Source organism: Canis lupus, chromosome X, assembly GCF_048164855.1.
Source record: "Canis lupus baileyi chromosome X, mCanLup2.hap1, whole genome shotgun sequence".
In the NCBI taxonomy this organism is placed as follows: domain Eukaryota; kingdom Metazoa; phylum Chordata; class Mammalia; order Carnivora; family Canidae; genus Canis; species Canis lupus.
Window position 1 is genome coordinate 1,662,486 of NC_132876.1, and position 20,242 is coordinate 1,682,727.

The 20,242-nt window shown below is 67.8% G+C and overlaps 1 protein-coding gene across 1 annotated transcript; it reads right to left on the minus strand.

Annotated features, from left to right (window-relative positions):
• Positions 1–4,576: 4,576 nt before the first annotated feature.
• Positions 4,577–19,823, minus strand: PLXNA3 (plexin A3). Its single transcript, XM_072818269.1, has 33 exons — positions 19,774–19,823; positions 17,525–18,147; positions 16,694–17,233; positions 16,065–16,247; positions 14,950–15,078; positions 14,779–14,879; positions 14,294–14,417; positions 14,064–14,220; positions 13,885–13,984; positions 13,647–13,761; positions 13,278–13,478; positions 13,068–13,164; positions 12,739–12,929; positions 12,514–12,659; positions 12,323–12,443; positions 12,089–12,225; positions 11,808–11,978; positions 11,386–11,479; positions 11,048–11,287; positions 10,830–10,973; positions 9,891–10,125; positions 9,664–9,806; positions 9,325–9,581; positions 9,153–9,219; positions 8,906–9,052; positions 8,646–8,805; positions 8,392–8,495; positions 8,078–8,174; positions 7,629–7,819; positions 7,239–7,408; positions 6,599–6,811; positions 6,268–6,418; positions 4,577–5,446 (listed from the first exon to the last, which is right to left on the minus strand). Exons 2-33 carry the CDS (start codon positions 18,119–18,121, stop codon positions 5,351–5,353), a joined length of 5,619 nt encoding a protein of 1,872 aa, XP_072674370.1. The 5' UTR covers positions 18,122–18,147; positions 19,774–19,823; the 3' UTR covers positions 4,577–5,350.
• Between the last annotated feature and the right edge of the window lie 419 nt (positions 19,824–20,242).

Genomic DNA, 20,242 nt, shown 5'->3' on the forward strand with positions numbered 1-20,242 from the left:
GATCCGCGCAGTGTCCCTTGGGCCGCGGCCCCGCCTCCGGGTACACCTCCCTTTGACCTCAGGGTTCGGAGGAGCCCCTGGGAGGCGGACACCCCGGAGCCGAAGGTGACGGGACGCAGCTGGGGCGGGGCGGGCCTGGCTCCGTGGGTGAAGCGGCTGCCTGGGCCCGGGGTCCCCGTCTCGGGGTCCCGGGGTCCGGCGCCCCTTAGCGGGAGCTCCGCGTCTCGGCTTCTCCGCTCAGGCGCGGACCCTCGCAAATAAGTAAATCTCTTTAAAAAGACCGTTTCGGGGAAACGGCAGCCCGTGGGCTGTGTCCTTGAGTATCGGCGGCTGCCGACCTGTTGGGACGCGCCCTTGGTTTTACCCCTGGCGCTATACCCACGCCCACAGGAATACGCGGCGTGTACTGTGTGCGTGTCCCCGGAGAGTCTCCGTCCAACGTAAACTTCGCGGTAAAAACTCTTTGAAAACCTTGAATGGGTGCGTGAAACATGCACTATCTTGACTGAACGTTTACGTTCTCTTCGACTTTTTGCCAGATTAGAGTAAGGACTCAGTGCAACTCTTGCGTGTGAGTCTTGGCATGAATGACGCTTCCTTAAGATAGGTTAATAGAATTATTTGCTTAAATATTTACTATTTCTTAAAGATTTATTTATTTCAGGGATGCCTGGGTGGCTCACTGGTTGGGCGTTTGCCTTCAGCTGAGGTCATGACCCTGAAGACCCAGGATCGGGTCCCACATCGGCTCCCTGCATGGGGCCTGCTCCTCCCTCTGCCTGTGTCTCTGCCTCTCTCTGCGTCTCTCATGAATAAATAAGATCTTAAAAAAGATTTATTTATTTGACAGCACGTGGGGGGGGTGCAGATGTTGAGATAGAATGTCAAACCAACTCCCTGCTGAGTATGGAGTGCAGCTTGGCCTCCGCCCCACAACGCTGCCAAATCAAGAGTCATGCTTAGCTGACTGAGCCAACCAGGCACCCCACTATTTTTTAAAACTTTCACTCGAGTGCAAAATTAGCAGCACCTCGGTGGCTTAGTCAGTTGTGTTGAACTCTTGATTTCGGTTCAGGTCATGATCTCAGAGTCCTGGGATCCAGCCTCGCACCAGGCTACATGCTCAGCATGGAGTGTGCTTGGCCCCCTCCCTCGGCTCCTGCACTCTCCCACTCTCTCTAAAATAAATAAAAAATAAAATATTTTTAAAAAGAGAGCAAAGTTACTCTCCAGAAAATGTACCTTCACCAGAATGCTGGTTTTCCTACACCTGTCACCACTAGCCCTTTGGCCAATTTTTTTTAAAAAATTAGTTTGCATGAGGGGCACCTAGATGGCTCAGTGGGTTAACTGCCTTTGGCTCAGGTCATGATCTCCAGGTCCTGTGATGGATCTGGCATCGGACTCCTCCCTCTCCCTCAAATAAATAAAAATCTTTAAAAATAAATAGGGGCGCCTGGGTAGCTCAGTCGGTTAAGCATCTGCCTTCGGCTCAGATCATGATCTCGGTCCTGGGGTCAAGCCCCATGTCTCAGGCTCCCTGCTCAGAGGAGTCCACTTCTCCCTCTCCCTCTGCCCCTTCTCCTTGCTTGTGTGCATGTTCTGTCAAATATGTAAAATATTTCTAAAGTTATCTAAAATACATAGTCTGCATGAAAAGAGCAAACAACTCAGAAACAGTAAAATCAGAGTTTTGTGGCTGACTGGGCTTAGCCGAGTGAAGAAGCCTGCTGTGACAACTGTTGGAGCTTTTTGGTGGAAGGAATGTGCTCCCTCTAAAATACTGTGTCCTGCAGACTTACCAAGCCCAGGATGCCTGGCAGCTCTTCGGTGGATGTTGTGGGATTTTCTCCGTAGGTGACCATGTTTCCTCACAATAAAGGCAATTTTACTTCTTCCTTTCCAATATGTGTACCTTTTTTTATTTTTTAAAGATTATTTATTCATGAGAGACACACGGAGAGGCAGAGACCCGGGCAGAGGGAGAAGCAGGCTCCATGCAGGGAGCCCGACGTGGGACTCGATCCCGGGACCCCAGGGTCACACCCTGAGCCGAAGGCAGATGCCCAACCAGTGAGCCACCCACGTGCCCTCCAGTCTGGGTGCCTTTTAGTGAAGAATTTGTCTCCTGCTTGTAGGGTGGATTTCCCTGGTTGTCTGCATGCCTGGTAATTTTAGGTTGGATGCCAGGCAGGATTTTCTTTGGCGGTCGGATACCTTTGTCTTCCTAGATAGGTTTGTGAGCTTTATTCTGCGATGTTGTTAAATTACTGGGAACGGTTTGATCCTTTTGAGTCCTTGAAGATTTCTTGCATGGGATGGGCCCAGAACGGCTCAATGTGGGAAGCCTTTCTCCCCCACACCTTGCTGAGGCAACACCCTTGTAGGTGGCCTGCCTGATGCCTCCCGAATTGTGAGGTTTGCCCTCTTGGTGGTGGGGCCAGATACTGGTCACTGTCCTGCTTGAGCACTGGACAAAGTTCCCTTTCATTCGTCTAGATGGTCCTCACCCCCACCCTGGGTAGATTCCTCACGCACTTGTGCTGAGGCCGGCTGCTCACTCGAGGCTTCTCTCCCTGCACCGCTCCCCGGGCCCTCCGCCCTGCCAACTCTGGGCCTCGGAGTTTCAGTTCCATCTCCTAAACTGGGGGTGTCCGCTGGGTTCCACCGGGAAACTCCCTCTCCAGACACCGAGCTGGGGCAATTGCAGGGCTGAGTCCTTCCATTGTCCTTTGTGCGTGACACCCGGTTTCTTCACAGGCATCATCTATTGTGTCTGGTTTGGGGGATTCTTTCGAGGAAGTGGCAGGGTCAATCCATTCCCTGTTCGGTCATATGACAGAACAGAGAGTCTGTCATTGAGGACCAAGGAGACTGCTCCTGTTGCAGGCTGGAGAGACAGAGGTGCTTGGGGGGGCGGTTGTCGTGATGGTAATGACAATGAAGACCATCCCCTGACAGCAGGCAGCAGTTGAAGTGGCTTCAGCAAGAGTTTCTTTTGTTCCCTTGCTTTCTTTTTAAGAATCACTTTTTAAAAGATGTTATTAATTTTAGAGGAAGAGAGAACAAAGTGTAGGGGCAAGGGGAGAGAGAGACCCTCCAACAGACTCTGCACAGCACAGAGCCCGATGTGGGCCTCGATTCCAGGACCCTGACATCACAGTCTGAGCCGAAACCAAGAGTCAGATGTTCAACAGAATGAGCCCCCCAGGCACCCCTTAAAAATCATTTTTATGACTTTTTTGAGAGATGAGAATTTCACTTTTATCCCATCGCCCACTTCACCTCCCCTCTTCCTTCTCCCAAAATGGTTCTCTCCTATTCACTTGGGGTTTCTTTCCCCCCAAGGATAAAAATTGCTTCGATTAGTCATTCATTGGCTTAGTTTCTGTGATCTCACAATGCGAATGTTCTAAAACCATCTTCCTTAGCCTCCGCGGTCTCTTCCCACGTACTTCCCCCCAGGCCACCTGCCTGCGGAGCGGCCATCCGACCACTGCCCTTGGTCTGGGCTTCAATCCTTACTCTGGGTCAAGCAGCTTTCTCTTCACCTCTCTCGTTTGTGTTTGAAGTCCGGCTCAGTGAGGTTCAATTTCCATCCTGTAAACCTCCCCCCTTTTAGGTGTCCAAGTCTAGTAGTTTTGGCAAATGCACAGTTTTGGAACTGCCACCACCACAGCCCGTTGCCTGGGTCCCCCGCGGGGCTGCAGAAGCTGCTGGGGGCGCGACACCGGTCAGGCCCCTGACCTCTGCACTCCAAACCCTCCCTGGGCTCCCCTGTCCCTCTGAGAGCAGCACCTGGCCCTTCCGGTGGCCTACGCGGTTGGATGTGACCCTCCCTCGCCCCCCACATCTTCTCTGGCCTCCTCCCCGTCCTCCCACCTGGTCCCTGTGACCCGGCCACTCTGGCCTCCTCCCGTACTCCCACCTGGTCCCTGTGACCCACCCACTCCGGCCTCCTCCCCCTCCTCCCACCTGGTTCCTGTGACCCGGCCACACTGGCCTCCTCCCCCGTCTGCCACAGGCCAGGCCCAGGCCCCCTCAGGGCTCTTTGCTGTGGGAACTCTCTGCCCCGGTCCGCCTGGCTCACCGCCACCCCCTGACGTTAGCAGGCCTGTGGGCAGGAAGCAGGCAGGTGCGGCCCAATGGAGACACCGCCCAGCCCCCCCCGGGGAGATGTGGGTGCCCCAAGGACAGTGAGGAGCCGGGCACGGAGCCCAACGAGGTCCCCCCGAATGTCCTCTCAGGTCCCCAGACCTGCTGCGCGGAGAAGAGGGTGGATGAGGGCAGGTGGGGCAGCAGCGGGGACACAACCCCGCACCCCAGCCGAGGGGCGCTAGGCCCAGGGGGACCGGGCCGGTGGGTGTGGGTGCTGATGGGGTTGGGGGGCTGGCAGGGGGAGCCCCCAGGGCTTTGCTGACCACAGGTGGCCACGGCCGCCCTCCCCGGATCCTGGACCCTGCACCCCCTGACCCTGCCTCCTGTTCGTGCAGAGGCCGACGCCCCCCAGCTCCCGCACCTGGCCCCAAGACACCTCCTCCCCCAACCTGCCCCCAGCATGAGGCCACACCCCGACTCCACGTTCCCGACGTTTAATTCGGAGAACAATCCGCGAACAGCAACAACGCAAAAGTTCATGCCAGAGACGAGGAGGGGACCGGTTTGCGGCCCAGGACACGGGGCCCAACTCCTCCTCCTCCTCCGAGGGAGAGCCAAGGCCTAAGGCACGGCCCCTCTCGGCCTTGGGCCCCCCCCACAGGGCGGCTGAGGGTGCGGGCAGGGGGGCCGGGGAGGGGAGGGCGCACCCGGGCCCCCAGACCCGCTCAGGCCCCCCTGCCAGTCCCCCGAGCCGCAGGTGCTCAGAACGCGGTGCCCCCCCAGGGCGCGGAGGGGACGCTGCGGCCCGGCTGCGGGGGGCCCCGGGCGCACCCTGCCCCGCACCCCCACCCGAAGGGCTGCTCCCCCAGCCAGGCCCCCACCCCCCACCCATTGGGCCCATAGGAGGAGGAGGGGGAGCGGGGAGCACTCGGGAGGAGCCGGGAGGCTGCCGCCGACCCAGGGGAGGCCGCGGTGCCGCCCGCAGATGGCCGGGGGGGACATAAATTAAATAAATAGGTGGCTGGGGTATAAATAGCGGGGGGGGCGGGCAGACGCGGGGCGGGGGGGGGGTATTGCTGCCGCGGGGCTCAGGGCTGGGTCCCGTCCCCCTGCCCCACGCAGGGCCCGAAGGAAGGCACTCAGGAAGGGGCCCGCGCGTCCCCGGGGGCTGTTGGCCGGCGCCGCCCCGCTCCAGGGCCGCCCAGGACCGCGGGCCGGGCCGGCCGCCCCCTCCGTCGCCGGGGCCGCCCCGTCAGCCGTTGCCCGACGCCAGCCCGATGATCTGCTCGAGCTTCTGGCGCAGCTTCTGCTTCCGACAGGCGGCGTCCCGGTCCAGCGCCGCCAGGACCTGCGGGGGGGCCGCGAGCCGGGCTGGCGAGGGCCCCGGCCTTCCCCGAGCGGGGCGCCGCCGCCCCGGCCCCAGCCCTTCCCGCCCCGCGCCCCGCGTGTGCTCCCCCCACGGCCCTCCGGCCCGCACCCCGACCTCTCCTGTGCCGGGCGCAGCCCCTGCTCCGGGCCTCCTGGCGCTCGACCGTCAGTGGCCCCCGCGCCGCCCCGCGCCCCGGCTTCCTGACCGCCTCCCTCGGGGGGGCACGGGGGGCTCATTCCCGTGCCAGGAGGCCCCCCGCCCTCTCGGGGTTCCCCCCCCCCCGCCCGCTCCGCCACCCCCTGCCGAGTGTCCCCGGCGCCGGCTGCGTGGGGCTTTCTCCCTCTGCCCCTGCTCTCGGCCCGAGGGGAGCTGGGGGGGCTCGGGGCTGCCAGGGCCGGGCCGGGCTCGCAGGTCCTCGCTTCCGGTAAGGAGGCATCCTCCAGTGCACACGTGTGCGCCACACGCCCGGGGGCCCTCTAGGGCTCGGCCCGCCGACCCTGCGGCCTCCCCCCGCCCCGCCCCAGCGCACCCGGCAGCCCATCCGTCCCCCGCACCTGCACTTCCACCAACCACAGCTCCGTTCCCTGCCCAGCGGCTTGTCGCCTAGGCCCCTCAAACCCCAGCATCCCTGGAAAGCCGGGGGCCGGTTGGGCGAGGCGTCGGGAGCAATCTACGAGGTGGGCTGCGTGTCCCCCCATCGCCTCCAGCACCCTGCAGCGCCCTTCACCCTCGCTGAGCCCACCAAAGGCCCCGCCTTTGCCACCAACTGTGTCGTCAGGGCCTGTGGGCCCGGCACGCACCTCCTGGCGGTACTTGGTGACGTAGAAGTAGAGTTCGCTGAGCGCGCTTAGGATGTTGAAGTCACTGGCGTGGAGACGGGACTGCTCCACCAGGTAGGCGTCCATGTCCTGGTCGCTGATGGATGCCATCTTCGCGATGTCCCGGTAGTACCTGCCGGAACCCTGAGGCGTCACAGAGGCAGGTGTGCCCAGGCCCCTGCCCTGGCTGCCAGGCCAGTCCTGGGCCTGTCTCCTCAAGCGGACCCAGCCCGGGGAAGGGGGTGCGGAGCGGGTTCCCCGGGCGGCCTGGCCCCGCTCCCCCACCCGGCCGGGGCCGCAGGGCAGGGCGCACCTCTCCACCCAGCTCTTGTAGTTGGGGATGTCCTTGGCGTAGAGCAGCTTGTTGGATGGCGAGTCCTTGCCCAGGCGGTGCTCCGACGTGGAGCACGAGTCCATGAACGTCTGGGCCACCACAGACAGGCAGGCGTCCGTGATGCTGCTCTTGTGGATGTCGAACACGAACTGCGGGTTCTTGATCACGTTCACCCAGAAGCGCAGGGGCAGGCTGCACAGAGGAAGAAGCCCCCGACGCGCCCTCCCGTCACCACTCCCTTATCGGCTTCCTGGCTGGCCCGGGCACATCTTGCCCACGGGCAGCCAGGGTGACCCACTGACGTCAGCGGGCTTGTGTTTCAGCGTCCGCCGGACCTCCAGCCTTCTGCGTCGCTGCACTCCCCCTCCGCCACAGCCGCCACAGCACCTCTGCCCCGTGCTGGCCCCGCTACCAGCGTCCCACGTGCCCCACAGAGCCCACGTTCGGCGTCACGCTCACTCCTCTCCGCCTGTGCCAACACTGACGCACGTCCCCTCCCGCCCGGACGCCCACTCCAGCCCCCGTCAGCCGTGCTACCCCCGCGGTCCCCGAGTGCCGCCAAAGCACTGGTCTCCTCCCGCCACCCGTCCCCCAGCAGCGGCCCAGCACCAGGCAGTACCAGTTGCTCTTCCAGGTGTGGCGCACGTCGGGGTCACTGATCTGCCGCTGGTCGGCCTGCTCGTCCAGGAAGTCGAACATGTACTTGATGGCCAGGGGCAGGGCCGAGCCGCGGTGCGCCGTGCTGAACACCGTCTCAAAGAGGTCATCCACAAACTTCTGCAGCGTGCCCTGCGGGGGCTCAGCAAGAGCGCAGGCCGTGAGGGCGCCCGGTGGGCACGTCCCCGCAGCGCACGGGGGACGCAGGGCTCCCCTGCAGGGACCGCCTCGAGCCCGGCCGGGAGTTCCCAAGGCCCTCAGAGCCGCCCGCTGGGTCTGACCGACCGTGGCCTCCCCCCGGGCCGGGCCATCCGCGGGGCCAAGGCCAGGGCGGCCCAGGGCGGGCCCACACCTTGGTGGCCAGCAGCCGTGTCAGGTAGATCTCCGAGACCATCTTGCTGCCACGGTCCCCCTCGCGGTGGTCGGCGTGGTCGTGGTTCTTCACCAGGTGCCACAGCTTGGTGCCCGTTTCCTGGTCGGGCGTGATCATGGGTGCCCGAGAACGGAGGCTGTCGGGGCTGCTGGCCGTGCGCAGCAAGCTCTCTGGGGCGGGGAACAGCGCGCCGCTCAGGCCAGTGGGGTCCCGGCGGCCACGACCTCAGCTCTTGCCCCACTCTGCTCCAGGAGCCCAGCAGGCCGAGGGGGACCTGCCCGCTCTCACTGGCCCTCCGTCCCCGCCTCTACACTCTGCGAGCACCCCCAGGCGCCAGCCCGCCGTTCGGAGAGGGGGCTCCCCATGACAGGTGACGCGGCCTCGAAGGGCACGGGCCTGGCAAAGGCAGCCACACCAAAGGCACGTACCGTAGCGGCTGAGCGAGCGTGTAAAGGTGAAGGAGTTGGCCATGTTATAGGCGGACACCTGTTTGGGCACCAGCGCCACCAAGGAGCCGTCTGTCACCTGCAAGCCCCAGAGACAGAGGGAAGCAGTGCGGGAGGCTGAGAGGCCTAGGAGCCTGAGCCAACGTCCAGGGGTGCACACATGGGGAGGCACCCGAGGGTCCCCGAGGAGGGACCGTGAATGCAGGGGCAAGATGAGGGAGGAGCGGGGCCCCAGCTCCTCTGTCCTCAGGGCAGGGCCCTGGCTCCCAGGTGGAGGAAGGCCCCCAGCCCCTCACCTGGTAGTGGGCCAACGAGTTGACCCTCTTCCAGTCACACTCGATCTTGGTGGTGACATCTTCGTCCTGCAGGATGATGCGGGCCATGCGACCCTGACGCCACTCTGCAGGCCACAGACAGCCCTTGAGGTGCAGCTCAGGGTCCCCGGTCCCTGGACCCGCTCCCCTCACAGGACAGAGCCCGAGTGGGGGTGTGAAGGCCTGACAATGTCATATGGCTGCAGGGTGGGGACCAGGAGGCAAGGGCAGGTCACCTAGGTCCATGTCCTCGGCTTTGGGGCGCTGGGAGTACGGGAGGCCCTTGTACACAGCGTCCAGCAGCTTATCTTTGGCTTGGGTGATGCTGTCACAGTTGAGCACCTTCACTGGGACCTGCGCGCTGCTCTCGCCCTCCGGGAACACGCAGTGCAGGGTCTGAGCGGGAGGGGAGCATAGGCTGGGGCCCGGGCGGAGCTTCCCTCCCCCCCCCCCCCCCCCCGTGCCTGGAGCCCTGCCCGCCTGGCCCCCCACTCACCAGCGTCTTATAGTCGATCTGCTGCCGAATGAGCTTATCCTCGCTCAGGGAGTAGCGGGCCTCGCCCGTGATGGCGTCGATGGGGCCCTTCTCCATCTGTTGCTTGATGGCGCAGTAGAGCAGGAAAAGCGGCTCCCCGGCGCACTCCTGCGGCATGGGTGGGGGTCGGGGTGGGGTTGGGGTCGGGCACACAGCTTGCGGCTTCCCCCCACCCCCTCTGACCCTCTACCCGCCAACCCCAATGTACCTTCAGAAACTTGTGCAGCAGGAACGTGAACCAGTTGGTAAGCATCTTCTCGGCCACCGACTCGGTCCTAGGGCAGAAAGGGCGCTGGGCCGGCGGGCAGAGCAGGGGCCCGGGTGGGATGTGCTCTGGCAGGGGTGGGGGCGGCGGGGGGCGGGGCCGGGCCTCGCAGTACCTGCGCAGCAGCAACTTCGGGTGGTTCTTGCTCTGCAGGTTTTTCTCTATGAGGTCGGCCAGCAGCTGCTTGAGCAGCCCGGTGGCGTAATCGAGGCGACTCTGCAGGACCACCATGGTGAGCGAGGCCACGGTGCCGCGGTCCCGCATGGAGAAGCTGCTCTGGGCCTCCAGCGTGTGAATGAAGGTGAGCACGAAGGCGCGGCTGTGCAGCAGCTGCCCGAAGAGGCGCAGGGCCTTCTCGACGTTGGGGGGCGTCTGGGAGGGACGGCGGGTCTCAGACAGCGGGCCGGCCCCGGGGGACGGGGGACGGGGCGGGCAGGGCAGGGCAGGGACTCACATCCAGCTCCTTAAGCACCGGATGGGCCTCAATGCCCGGGAAGAGCACGCGCACGGCGTACGTCCGGTAGTCCAGGAAAGGGATCTGCACCCCGTCCATGTGGCTCGTCAGCTCGTGGATATCCGTCTGCAGCTCAGCAAAGGCTGTGGAGGGCCAAGGAGGGAGAGTGAGCAGAGCAGGACGGGGCCCCGGGCCCCCCGCCCTGCACCCTCCCCCGTGCCAGGCACCTTCCTTGCATTCCAGAGCCACGCGGGACTCCAGGTTGTCCATCTGGAGCTGAAGCCGCTTGAGCGTGCGGTCGGCATCCTGCGTCTTCCGCTTATAGGCCACCAGCACGGCGGTGATGGCCAGCAGCAGGAGGCCGCCGCCCGCCGCCAGGCCCACCGTGGCCGGCAGGGTCAGCGCCCGGTCCGCCGTGATGTGCAGGGTTCCCAGCCAGAACTCCAGGCCGCCGACCAGCACCTGCACGCCGCGCTCGCCGTGAGCCCGCCTCCCCGGGCCCCGGGCCCTCCCCGCGCGCCCCTGCCGGCCTCCCCGGCCCCTATGCCCTCCCCGCGTGCCCCTGCTGGCCTCCCCGGGCCCCGGGCCCTCCCCGCGCGCCCCTGCCGGCCTCCCCGGCCCCTATGCCCTCCCCGCGCGCCCCTGCCGGCCTCCCCGGACCCCTGGGCCCACCCCGCATGCCCCTGCAGGCCTCCCCGGGCCCCGGGCCCTCCCCACGCGCCCCTGCTGGCCTCCCCGCGCGCCCCTGCTGGCCTCCCTGGACCCCTGGGCCCACCCTGCCGTGCTCCTGCCGGCCTCCCCGGACCCCTGGGCCCTCCCCGCGCCCCTGCAGGCCTCCCTGGACCCCTGGGCCCACCCCACTGTGCTCCTGCCGGCCTCCCCGGGCCCCGGGCCCTCCCCGCGTGCCCCTGCCGGCCTCCCTGGACCCCTGGGCCCACCCCGCCGTGCTCCTGCCGGCCTCCCCGGACCCCTGGGCCCTCCCCGCGCGCCCCTGCAGGCCTCCCCGGGCCCCAGGCCCTCCCCGCGTGCCCCTGCCGGCCTCCCTGGACCCCTGGGCCCACCCCGCCGTACTCCTGCCGGCCTCCCTGGCCCCCGGGCCCTCCCCACGCACCCTTGCTCCCCTCCTGGCCCCCGTGCCCTCCCCGCGGCCTCCCCACCCCACTCACCATGACAGGCTGCCGGCCTGTCTGGCTCGGTGAGTCGCACAGGAGCTGTGTGTCGGAGACGGTGAGCGCGCAGGGCTGGCCCCCGATCAGCACCGTGTAGTTGAGGCGGGAACTGCCAGCTGCCGCGGGGATCAGATTCTTGCCCTGCGGGTGGGGGACACGGTCAGCCGGGGGCGCCCACCCCCCTGCCTCTCCCGGTCTCTGTGCCCCACTCGTACCTTCAACACTACGTGGGAGCCAGGCTTGACATCCAGGACACCAGAGGGCCCGAGTGGCTCAAAGCTGGGGTCAGGGTAGTAGGTAAAGGAGGACCGGTTCAGGGAGCGGGCCGTCTGCACGTGATCCAGCAGGAAGCCAAACTCGTCTGGGTGTTCACCCTGGGCCTGGGGCTGGGGCCGCCCCAGGAAGATGCCGGGGGCTTTACAGAGCATGGCAGTGTCGTTGATCACCTGGCACGTCTGCGGGAACGAGGGCAAGCAGCCTGGCACGTGAGGGCACAGGGGGCAGGGGCGGGGCGGGGGGTGGGCAGGGCAGGGTGTGGGCCACTGGTACTCACGTTGGTGGTCTCGATGCCCCGGTACTTGGCCCGGACCCGGGGCTCCTGGACTGTCAGCAGGTGGGTCCCACTCACAGTGATGGCAGTGCTTCCACTGGGGGCAGTTGGGGAGGGGAGCCTGAGGCCCCCTCCCCAACTATGTCCCCCTGCCCCCTGCAACTGCCCCCAAGATGGCTCTGGAGGGTTATCAAGGCTGCTGGGGAGCCCAGGGCCCCTCCACTTAGGGTACGAGGTGAACGCCAGGGGCTGTGTTGTTGGGAAGACTCTGTCCCCTCTGGCGATGAGGGCTCGGGCTCACCGGATATGTAACTCAGCGCCCAAGGCCCTGGTCACCAGGCAAGGCCCCAGGACAGGAGCTCAGGGCCACAGTCCCTGACGCCCACCGATGCTGGCCAGGCTCCCCGTCTCTCCTAGGGTCTTACTTGATTATGCTCCAGGTAGGCTCAAGGCGAGTGACAGTGGGGTCCTGGGTGTAGGTGTAGAGGACTCCGGGGCTGGAAATGTTGGCGCGGTCGATGGCCAGGGTGATGGGGGCCTGGCTGGGGCCCAGGGTGGACACGGGCGAGATACACACGATTGCCTCCGCGTCTCTCCTATGTGGGCAAGTGGGGCGTTCAGGGCAGGCGGCCCGGGCCCACGACCCGTCCCGTCCTCGGGGCCTCCTGCCCAATGCCCAGGCCGGGGCTGACGGGGCCCTGCCCACCTCACAAACTGGCACTCGCCATCTCTCACAGTCACCGTGACCCTGCTGCCGGCATCCAGAGAGCTCCCGGAGATCGTGAGCCGTGTGCCCCCGGACGCCGGGCCCCGACTGGGACTCACGCGGTCAAATGCTGGGGTCTGTGGGAGAAGCAGCCCTGAGGGGAGGGAGGAGGCAGCCCGATGGGGGTGGGGGGTCAGAAGGGATGGCAGCGGAAAGGGCAGGCAGCCCACGCACCACAAAGCTGTAGAGCTGCTCGGACTGCGTCCGGAAGTCAGCGGAACAGTCGCCCACACAGAGCTCCGCAGGCCCTGGCGGCGGGCTGGGCACCAGCGACTCCTCCATCTCACACACGATCCTAGGGGTGGATCGGAGACGGTGAGGGCGCGGGCGGCCCGGGGCCCAGGCACCCACACGGCCGCACTCACCTTTCGGCGCTGACGTACTCAGAGGGGATGGAGTTGCAGCGCACGCCTGCCACCCGCAGGCCCACCTCGCGGTAGCTGAGGCCCAGGTTCTCGCCCACGATGGTGACCCGCGTGCCTCCCTCCTTGGGGCCCATGAGCGGGTGGATCTGCAGAGCAGGAGAGGCGAGAGGGTGAGGCCAGAGTCGTGGGCGCCCGGCAGACAGACCGGGGGCGAGGGCGGCCGACCTGGGCGATGCGGGGGTGGCTGCAGCGGGTGCCCTTCTGGCTCGGGTGCATCCAGTTGGTCTTGGGCGCCGGGCAGTGGGCCCGCAGCTGGCACCTGTGCTCCGAGACGCACCAGCCGCAGTTGAAGCGAGGGTCGGCCTTGAGGCAGAGGCCGCAGCTGGGCCTCTGCGCCCAGCACTTATACAGGAGAGCTGCGGGCAGAGGGCGCCGCTGGTGGGGGGGCAGCTGCAGGCAGCCGGGGGCGCTGGGACCCCGACGAAGGGTCTCCCCTCCCACCTTCCCCGCCCCAGCTCATGCCAACTGCGGCCCAGGACCATCCCGCCCCCTACCTCGGAAGGTGGCAGGCTTGTCGATGGGGAAGTCCCCGTCCCAGACCACAGAGAAGTCCAGCTCGGTGTCACCGTACTCGTCGCCCTCATAGGAGTACTGGGAGAGAGGGACCGCGTGACCCCGAGAAGGCGCGCCGACACCCGGCGGGAGAGCGGGGCGCCCCGGAGCCCCCGCCCGCCCCAGCGCCCCCAGCCCGGCCCGGGCCGCACCGAGGCGTTCTGGCACTGCACGCTGCTGCTGTTGAAGCGCACGGCGGGCACCCGCTGCTGGCGCCCCTGCACCCGGACCACGCACTCGTAGTTCTTCTGGCCCGACTGGGGCTGCGGCAGGTTCTTGGCCCGCAGGGTGAGGGGCTGCATGACGCCCACCGGGATCAGGAGGTCCCCGCTGGGCAGGATCTCAGGGCAGCCCTGAGGGGAGAACGCGCCCGTCAGCCGCACGCCCGCCGCCGCCATCTGGACCCAGCGGGGCCGGCCCCGGGTTCAAGGGGCTCCAAGGAACCAGTGAGATGAAAGGCAGAAAAGCCAGCGGGCAGCCCCCGCGGAGCCCAGCCCCCTCGCGCCCGGCACCCGCCTCACCTCAGGGCTGTGGACCCTGCCCTCCTGGAAGGAGCACTCGTGGGGGTGGCTGGTACACACGTGGCGGTACTTACACCAGTGGCAGGGGTAAGGGCTGCCAACGCAGGACATGCACCTGCGGGGGAGAGGCTTCACGAGTCACAGAGAAGTCTCTCTCCTACCGAGGCCCGCACGAGGACGCAGCAAGGGACAGGGACAGAGCGACGTGGGGACAGGGTGGGGAAAGGCCACGACTCACGACTGGAGCGCGCTGCAGTTGTAGAGGACAAAGTCCACGCCGGCGAACTTCACGCCAGTCTCCCTGGAGAGCAGCTGCAGCCGCACGGTGCGCGTGGCCCCTGCGGCGAGCCCAGGGGCGGCGGTGAGCAAGCCGGGGACCGGAGGCGCCCCCAGCCCGGAGAGCCCCAGCCCACTGACCGTGCCCCCGGGTGAGCGCCCGGAGCTCCTGCGGGGACGGCGAGGGGCACTGCAGCTCCCCGGAGGGCAGCAGGACGGCCTCGCTCGGCGTCGCCTCCTCAAAAGCACATCTCACACCGGCGCTGAGGTCTGGCACGTTGCGCATGGCCAGCGTCAGCTGGGGGAGGCACACGAGTCAGGGCAGGAGGCGCCCCCGCGCCCCGCCACAGCTCGCCCACCACGCCACTCACCTGCACCCCGGGGGATGTCACCGAAACGTTGTTGGGCCGGACCCGCACCTGGACACACTTGCTCAGCTCCTCGGCAAAGCCGTGGGGGGCGGAGGCGCCCGGACAAGCCCCTTGGCGGCAGCACCTGTGTGGGATCGGGCCGGAGCCGGCTAGGCAGCTGCCCCGGAGGGCCCTGGCCAGGGGCGCGCTGGCGCTCTGGAGGGAAGAGGGGACACCTGGCCCAGCCCGTAGTGCCAGGCAACGGCGCGCTTTGGCCTCATCCCCCGGAGTGCAAGGGCTGTCACTGGGGACGCGGGTTCTGCTCATTAGTCGGATGAAGCAGAAGGGGAAGGCGGACGAGGCCACAAGGGCACGACTGGGAGGAACGGGCACGTGGGCGGGGGCAGGCAGTGCCCCCCCAAGCAACAGCCGGCCTCGCTGGCTCCTCCCCAGAGCAGGGCTGCTCCAAAGCCAGCCTCCCACCGGTCCCCCGCCGCCACCCTCACCTGTGCTGCAGCACACACCAGCCGCAGTGGGGGTCCCCCGAGCCGAGGCAGGCTGCGCAGCTCGCGTACTGCTCGCAGGTCTCCACCGGGAGCTGGCTCACCTGGGGACAGGTGCATCAGTACCCACCCTGCCCCCACCCTGCCGCCCGCCGCCGCCCGCCACGGGCCCACCTGCTTCTCACTCAGGAGGTAGATGTGCCGGTGGTCAGGGCTAAAGAGCAGGTCTCGGAGAATGGGGCTGCCATCCACCACAGGCACCGTCTCGTAGAGGTGGGCATACTGGGAGCCATCAACCCGGACCTGGGCCGCGAGAGACGCCAGCCTGAGGCCAGGGCGCCACCGCACGCACCCAGGAAGTCCTCTTATCAAGCCGGGGCCTTCCCAGGCTCGACCAAACTGAAGCCGGGCCCCGCGGGGCCCGGCACCTGACCTGCCCACTACCCCAGGCCCCCACAGGCAGGGAAAGGAGGGTCCAAAGGCCACCCTGGAGGCTGTTGAAGGTGACTCAGCCACTCAAAGAGGCCCCCAAGAAAGAGAGACGGGGAGATTAATGTCGCTACGCTGAGGAGAGAGGGGTGAGTGCTCCAGGAGGAGGGCTTTTTAGGGGGATGACACCGTCCTGGAACAAGAGAGCAGTGAGGGCTGCCCGGCCCTGCGAGCTTGCTGAAAGCACGGAGAGGCACACTGTAGAGGGGGAGCAGCGTGTGGTTTGGGAACGATGCCTCCCAACGAGGGCCCGAGAGGGGAGCAGACCAGGCCCCCAAGAACCCAGCAGCTCCCTTTACAAACCTGCCCCCGCCCCCCACTGTTCTCAGACCTCAGGGGGGCAGCTCCATAGCTGCCCAGTGAGCCGGCGGGTGAGCACGTGGAGGCCGTCCTGACTCCTTCCCTTCAGAGCTGGACACTGGAGCTCCTGTGCATCTCTCCCTTCCCCGCTACCCTCTGCCCGGGAATGGAAGCGGCCCCAGTGTCCGCGAGGGGACAAGAGCGCACAGCGGGTTGCAGCCAAACTTCTTCCTCGTTCATGCAACTGAGGACTCGGCAATGATGGCTCAGCCAGGGCCCTGCTCGCTTAATGGGGACGCCCTGAGACGGGTCTGGGCTGTCACACAGCCGGCAATTGAGGCCATGGCGGGCACTGGTGCTGGTGAGTGCGGACGGCCGAGGAGCCGCCCGTGCAGCGTGGCCGGGTCTCCAGGGCCCGGCCTGGAAGTCCGCCTTCCCCCGTGGCCCGTGTCCCCTTCAGGGCCTCGCAGTGCACGATCCTGCCCGAGCCCCCGGCCTACCTTCTTCAGGCTGCCGTTGCGAGTGCCGATGAAGACCACGGAGTGCTGGCGGTAGGTGTAGGCAGCCACGCTGGCCATGCCGTCACTGCTGTCGGCCAGCAGGGGCAGCCCCTCGATCACATGCAGGCCACCCAGGGGCTGGTTCAACACCAGCCCGCAGAAGTTTCCATTTATCTGCATGGGCTGGTGAAATAGGAGGCATAGAGTGAGAGTCAGAGCTTCGGGGCACCAGCAGGACCGAGGCCACGAGACCCCATATTCTGGAAGGAAGCGGGATGCGGAACTGGCTTCCCGGCAGCCAGACCAACTGCTCGCCCTGGGACCTCACGGGAAGGCAGGGGCTGAGGAGCAGGAGCGGGGAGGGGAGGGGGAGGCGGCAGGCAGCCCCAGGCCCAGTTCCGAGGCCTGCAAGACGGGGCTGTCTGGGAGCGGGAGCCGGAGCCACCGGCCCGGCCCGGCCGCGCACAGGAGGGGCCAGGGTAGGCCGCGAACAGAGAGAAGGCAGGCCAGGGAAGGAAGGACCAGCGAGGCCCGGAGCTCCGGGGCGCGGGGCGCTCGGGCCGCGGCCAGGCGGGGGAGGCCGCACAGCACCCAGGCTGGGCCGCGGCCAGGGGCGAGGGCGCGCTCACAGTATTGATGCAGGGCAGCTCCTTGTTCAGCAGCCAGGGCAGGGCCAGCGTGCCTTCCCCGCGGTAGCAGGACTGGATGCGGCGCCGGATGTGCGCGTTGATGTTGCTGAGGGTAAAGAGGCAGAGGATGGTCTGCCGCGGCGGGCTGGCCCGGTTCTTCTGGCCCTGAGAGAAGACGGTGAAGAGGACGTCCTCGTCGGGCGGCACCCCCAGGTCCTGGGCCAGCAGCACGCCGGGCTTGGCCAGGTGGGCACTCTGCACCAGGCGGTATTCCACGCCCCGCCAGGAGCAGCCGATGGGGAACTCGACGTAAGAGTAGAACTCCGAGTCCCCAGCGCACATGCGCACGATCTTGGACGTGAAGAACTTCTCGCCCGCCGTGTCCAGCAGCGTCTGCTGCGTGTCCAGCTGCAGCGTCAGGAAGTACACGAAGGAGGCGCTCACAAAGCCGTAGATGTAGTAGATGTCGAAGGCGGGGTACAAGGACAGCGTGTCCGAGGGGATCTTGATCTGCGAGGAGACAAACTCGTCCTGGTACACCTGGGGAGCAGGGTGACGAGAGCATGGGCTCCCAAAGCCTGGCCTCGCGGCCCCCACGACCCCACTCCAGCCCTGCTCCCACAACACGGGCCCCGCTGCCCGGGGCTCCCCGCGCGACCCCCCCCACCCAGACGGTCGCGGGAGCCCGGGCCAGGAAGGCCACAGAGGGTGCGCGGCCCCATCCTACACCCTGGCCGTGCCCGTGCCCCGCAGCCGCCCCCCTCTCGGACCGGGGCTCTTGCCGAGGCGCCAACGGCGGGGCCGGGAGTGCGGGGGCGCGGGCTCACCCACCAGACTGAACATGTCGGCGCTGTCCTCGTCGCTGATGAGCTTGCGGGAGCTGAGGGTGGGGAAGTACTCCGACTTGCCGTCCACGGCCGTGCCCACGAACAGCTTGCTGGGCCCCTGGCCCTGCTCCACAATGACGCCGGCCATGGAGTCCGGCTCCTGAGCCCCTGACAGGTAGTGTTCCTTGCGGTGGTGGGGCTCCCCCAGCTTGAAGAGGTCATCGAGGCGCAGGAACTGGCAGATGCCCTGCCAGATGCTGCCGCAGGCCACCAGGCGGCGGGCCGCGTAGTCAATGAGCAGCAGCTTGTTCACGTTGTCCACGGGTGCCAGGCGGTGGGCACACACGCGCATGCTGGGGGGCGGGTAACAGCGGGCATTGTCCTCCACGGGCCCCGTGACGTGGGCCCGCAGCTCGGTCAGGTTGGGGGCCAGCTTGAAGACGCGGTTCACTGCACCCACGAACACCTCCCCGGTGACCCGGTGCACGGCCAGGTGGGTGAGCGTAGTGTCTGTCACCAAGAAGGCAGGGAAGGGCCTGCTGCTGCCCACGGCCCCCGCCACGGCAGGGAGCACCAGCAGGAGGAGGCAGGCAGCAGGCATGGCCGGCAGCTGCGCCGGGCACCGGCCTGTCGGGGCAGAAAGCAAGTGCCAATCAGCGGCCCCCAGCACGCGTCCGCCCCCAGACCAGAGTCCCAGATGGTGGCCGCGGCCGGCGGGACGGGCCTCCGCCAGGGCGCAGGAGCGAGCCGCGGGCGCAGGCAGGCTTGCGGGCCATCAATCATCCCCCAGCCCCCGCTGGAAGGGAGCCAGGAGGCCTCCCCTCAGCCGGGCCACACCCAAGGGGGCAGCAGAGCCAGGCGCTGGGGAAGGCAAGGCGGGAGGCCCGCCCAGAACGAGACCCCAGACAGCACATCCCGGAGGCGACGGTGGCCGGCCACACACCAGAGCCGCTGTGGGCGCGCCCCGGGCCACAGAGCCACCCCACGCCCAAGTCGGGGGAAGGGGAAAGGCAGAGAGTGAACAATCACGAGTGTGTGTGTTGGGTGGGAGGGGGGACACCACTGCAGAGTGGCACTGCCACCGGGAGACCCAGGCCCGAGGTGTGAGGCACGCGGGTCCGGGGCGGCCCCAGCGCCAGCACAGCCCCCTCGCCGCCCCGGGGCCTCCGTGAGCTGGCCGTCCCGGGGCCTGCTGTGTGGCCTACGCACCGCCACACAAAGCCGAGCTGTGCCTGTCCCCACAGCCACGCGCCGAGACACAGAAGTCAGCCTCTGCTCAGGCGCACCAGCCAGATGGCCCCGGCAGCCGAGCGCCTCTCCCTCAAATCCAGGGGCAGCGGCGGGAGGGGCGGCGTGGGGGGCACCAGGCGCCCCGGGGAGCATGCGAGGTCCCCAAGTAGGCGAGGCCTTGGGGGCGGGGCCGGGGCCAGTGTGCGGGGTGCCCAGCTCGGCCAGGTCGGCACCCCCAGGCCACACCCAGCTCCCGGCGGCTCCAGGCAGCAAAGGCAGCGGAGCCGGCGGGGGCGGCCGGCGGGGTTAGGGCTCGTGCTACCCTGTCTGCGCGCCAGCCCCCAGGGACACCCAAGGTACCGGCTAGGGCGCAGGGCAGCGAAGGGACAAGGCCCGGGAGACAGGAGCCGGGAGACGCCTTTGCTAGAACAAGGAACAGGCCCTGCTCGAGGCCGCAGAGTCCGGTTCACGCTGCTCGTCTCTCGGGGCTCTTTTGTCGGGTCTGCATGCTGGACCCCCGATGCCACGGCCAGGGAAGGAAGGGGGGCGCAAGGCAAGGGGGCCGCATCGCACCCCAACCTCCTGCACGCCCCGCAGGGATGGAGGCGCACGCAGGCCGGGAGGGGGGGCAGGGGCAGGCTGCGCACCCCCGGCCCAACGTCCACCTGTAAGCGGAAGCCCGAGGGGGCGGCCCGAGCCCGGGGCGGCTGCAGCGCCCGTCCGCAGCGCCCTCCGTGCCGCGGCCCGCAGCCCTGCCCGCGCAGGGGCACCCCCGGCCGGGCCCGAGTGCCGAGTGGGCGCAGGCGCCGCCGCAGTCCTTGCAGGGGCCGCTCCTCGGCCACAAAGGGTCCCCATGGGGCCGGGAGCAGGGCTCGGACCGGCCGTCCTCGGGGCGCTGGGCACGAAGCTCCGGCGAGGCCGGCGCCCGCGGCGCCCCACGGGCAGGGCCCGACCCCGAGGCCGAGCCCCGGGCCGCCGAGCCGCCTGGCCGCGCGCGGGCGGCGGGGCGCGGGGGCCACCTACCTGCCCGTCCCTCCGCCGCCGCGGCTCCGGGTGGCCGCCCGCCAGCCACGTGGACGCGCCCCCGAGCCCCACCGCGGCCCCGCGCGCGCGCCCCCGCCGCCGCGCCCCGCGCGCGCCCCCGCCGCCGCCCACACACTGGGCAGGCCCGCGGCCGCCGGGGCCTTTTAAGCCCGGACCGTACCACCGCGCCGCGCGGGGGCGCCCGGGGAGGCCGGCGGGCGGGCGGGGGGCCCGGAGGCGCGCCGCCCCCGCCCCCGCCCCCCCGCACAATGGCCGCGGCCGCGCCTCTCTGCCCCGCCCCCGCGCCCCCGGCCCGCGCGCCCCGCCACACCCCCTCGGCCCCGCGCGCTGGCGCCGCCGCGCACACGCCCCGCCCCGCCGGCGCCGGAGGCGCGGCCCGGCCACCTGCTGCGGGAGCGGCCGCCCCGGGGCCTGGGAGGCGCGAGGCGGGGCGGCGCGGAGCCTGCTC

Bases quoted from the DNA above. Each gene is read 5' to 3' on its own strand.
- PLXNA3 (XM_072818269.1), bottom strand. From the start codon at position 18,121: ATGCCTGCTGCCTGCCTCCTCCTGCTGGTGCTCCCTGCCGTGGCGGGG. The intron at 13,985-14,063 runs GTCAGTGGGCTG...GGCTCGCCGCAG, and splicing joins GGCGCTCACCCGGGGGCACG to GGGCCACGCGCACCGTGCGG. The intron at 11,480-11,807 runs GTAAGACCCTAG...AACTGCCCCCAG, and splicing joins CCTACCTGGAGCATAATCAA to TGGAAGCACTGCCATCACTG.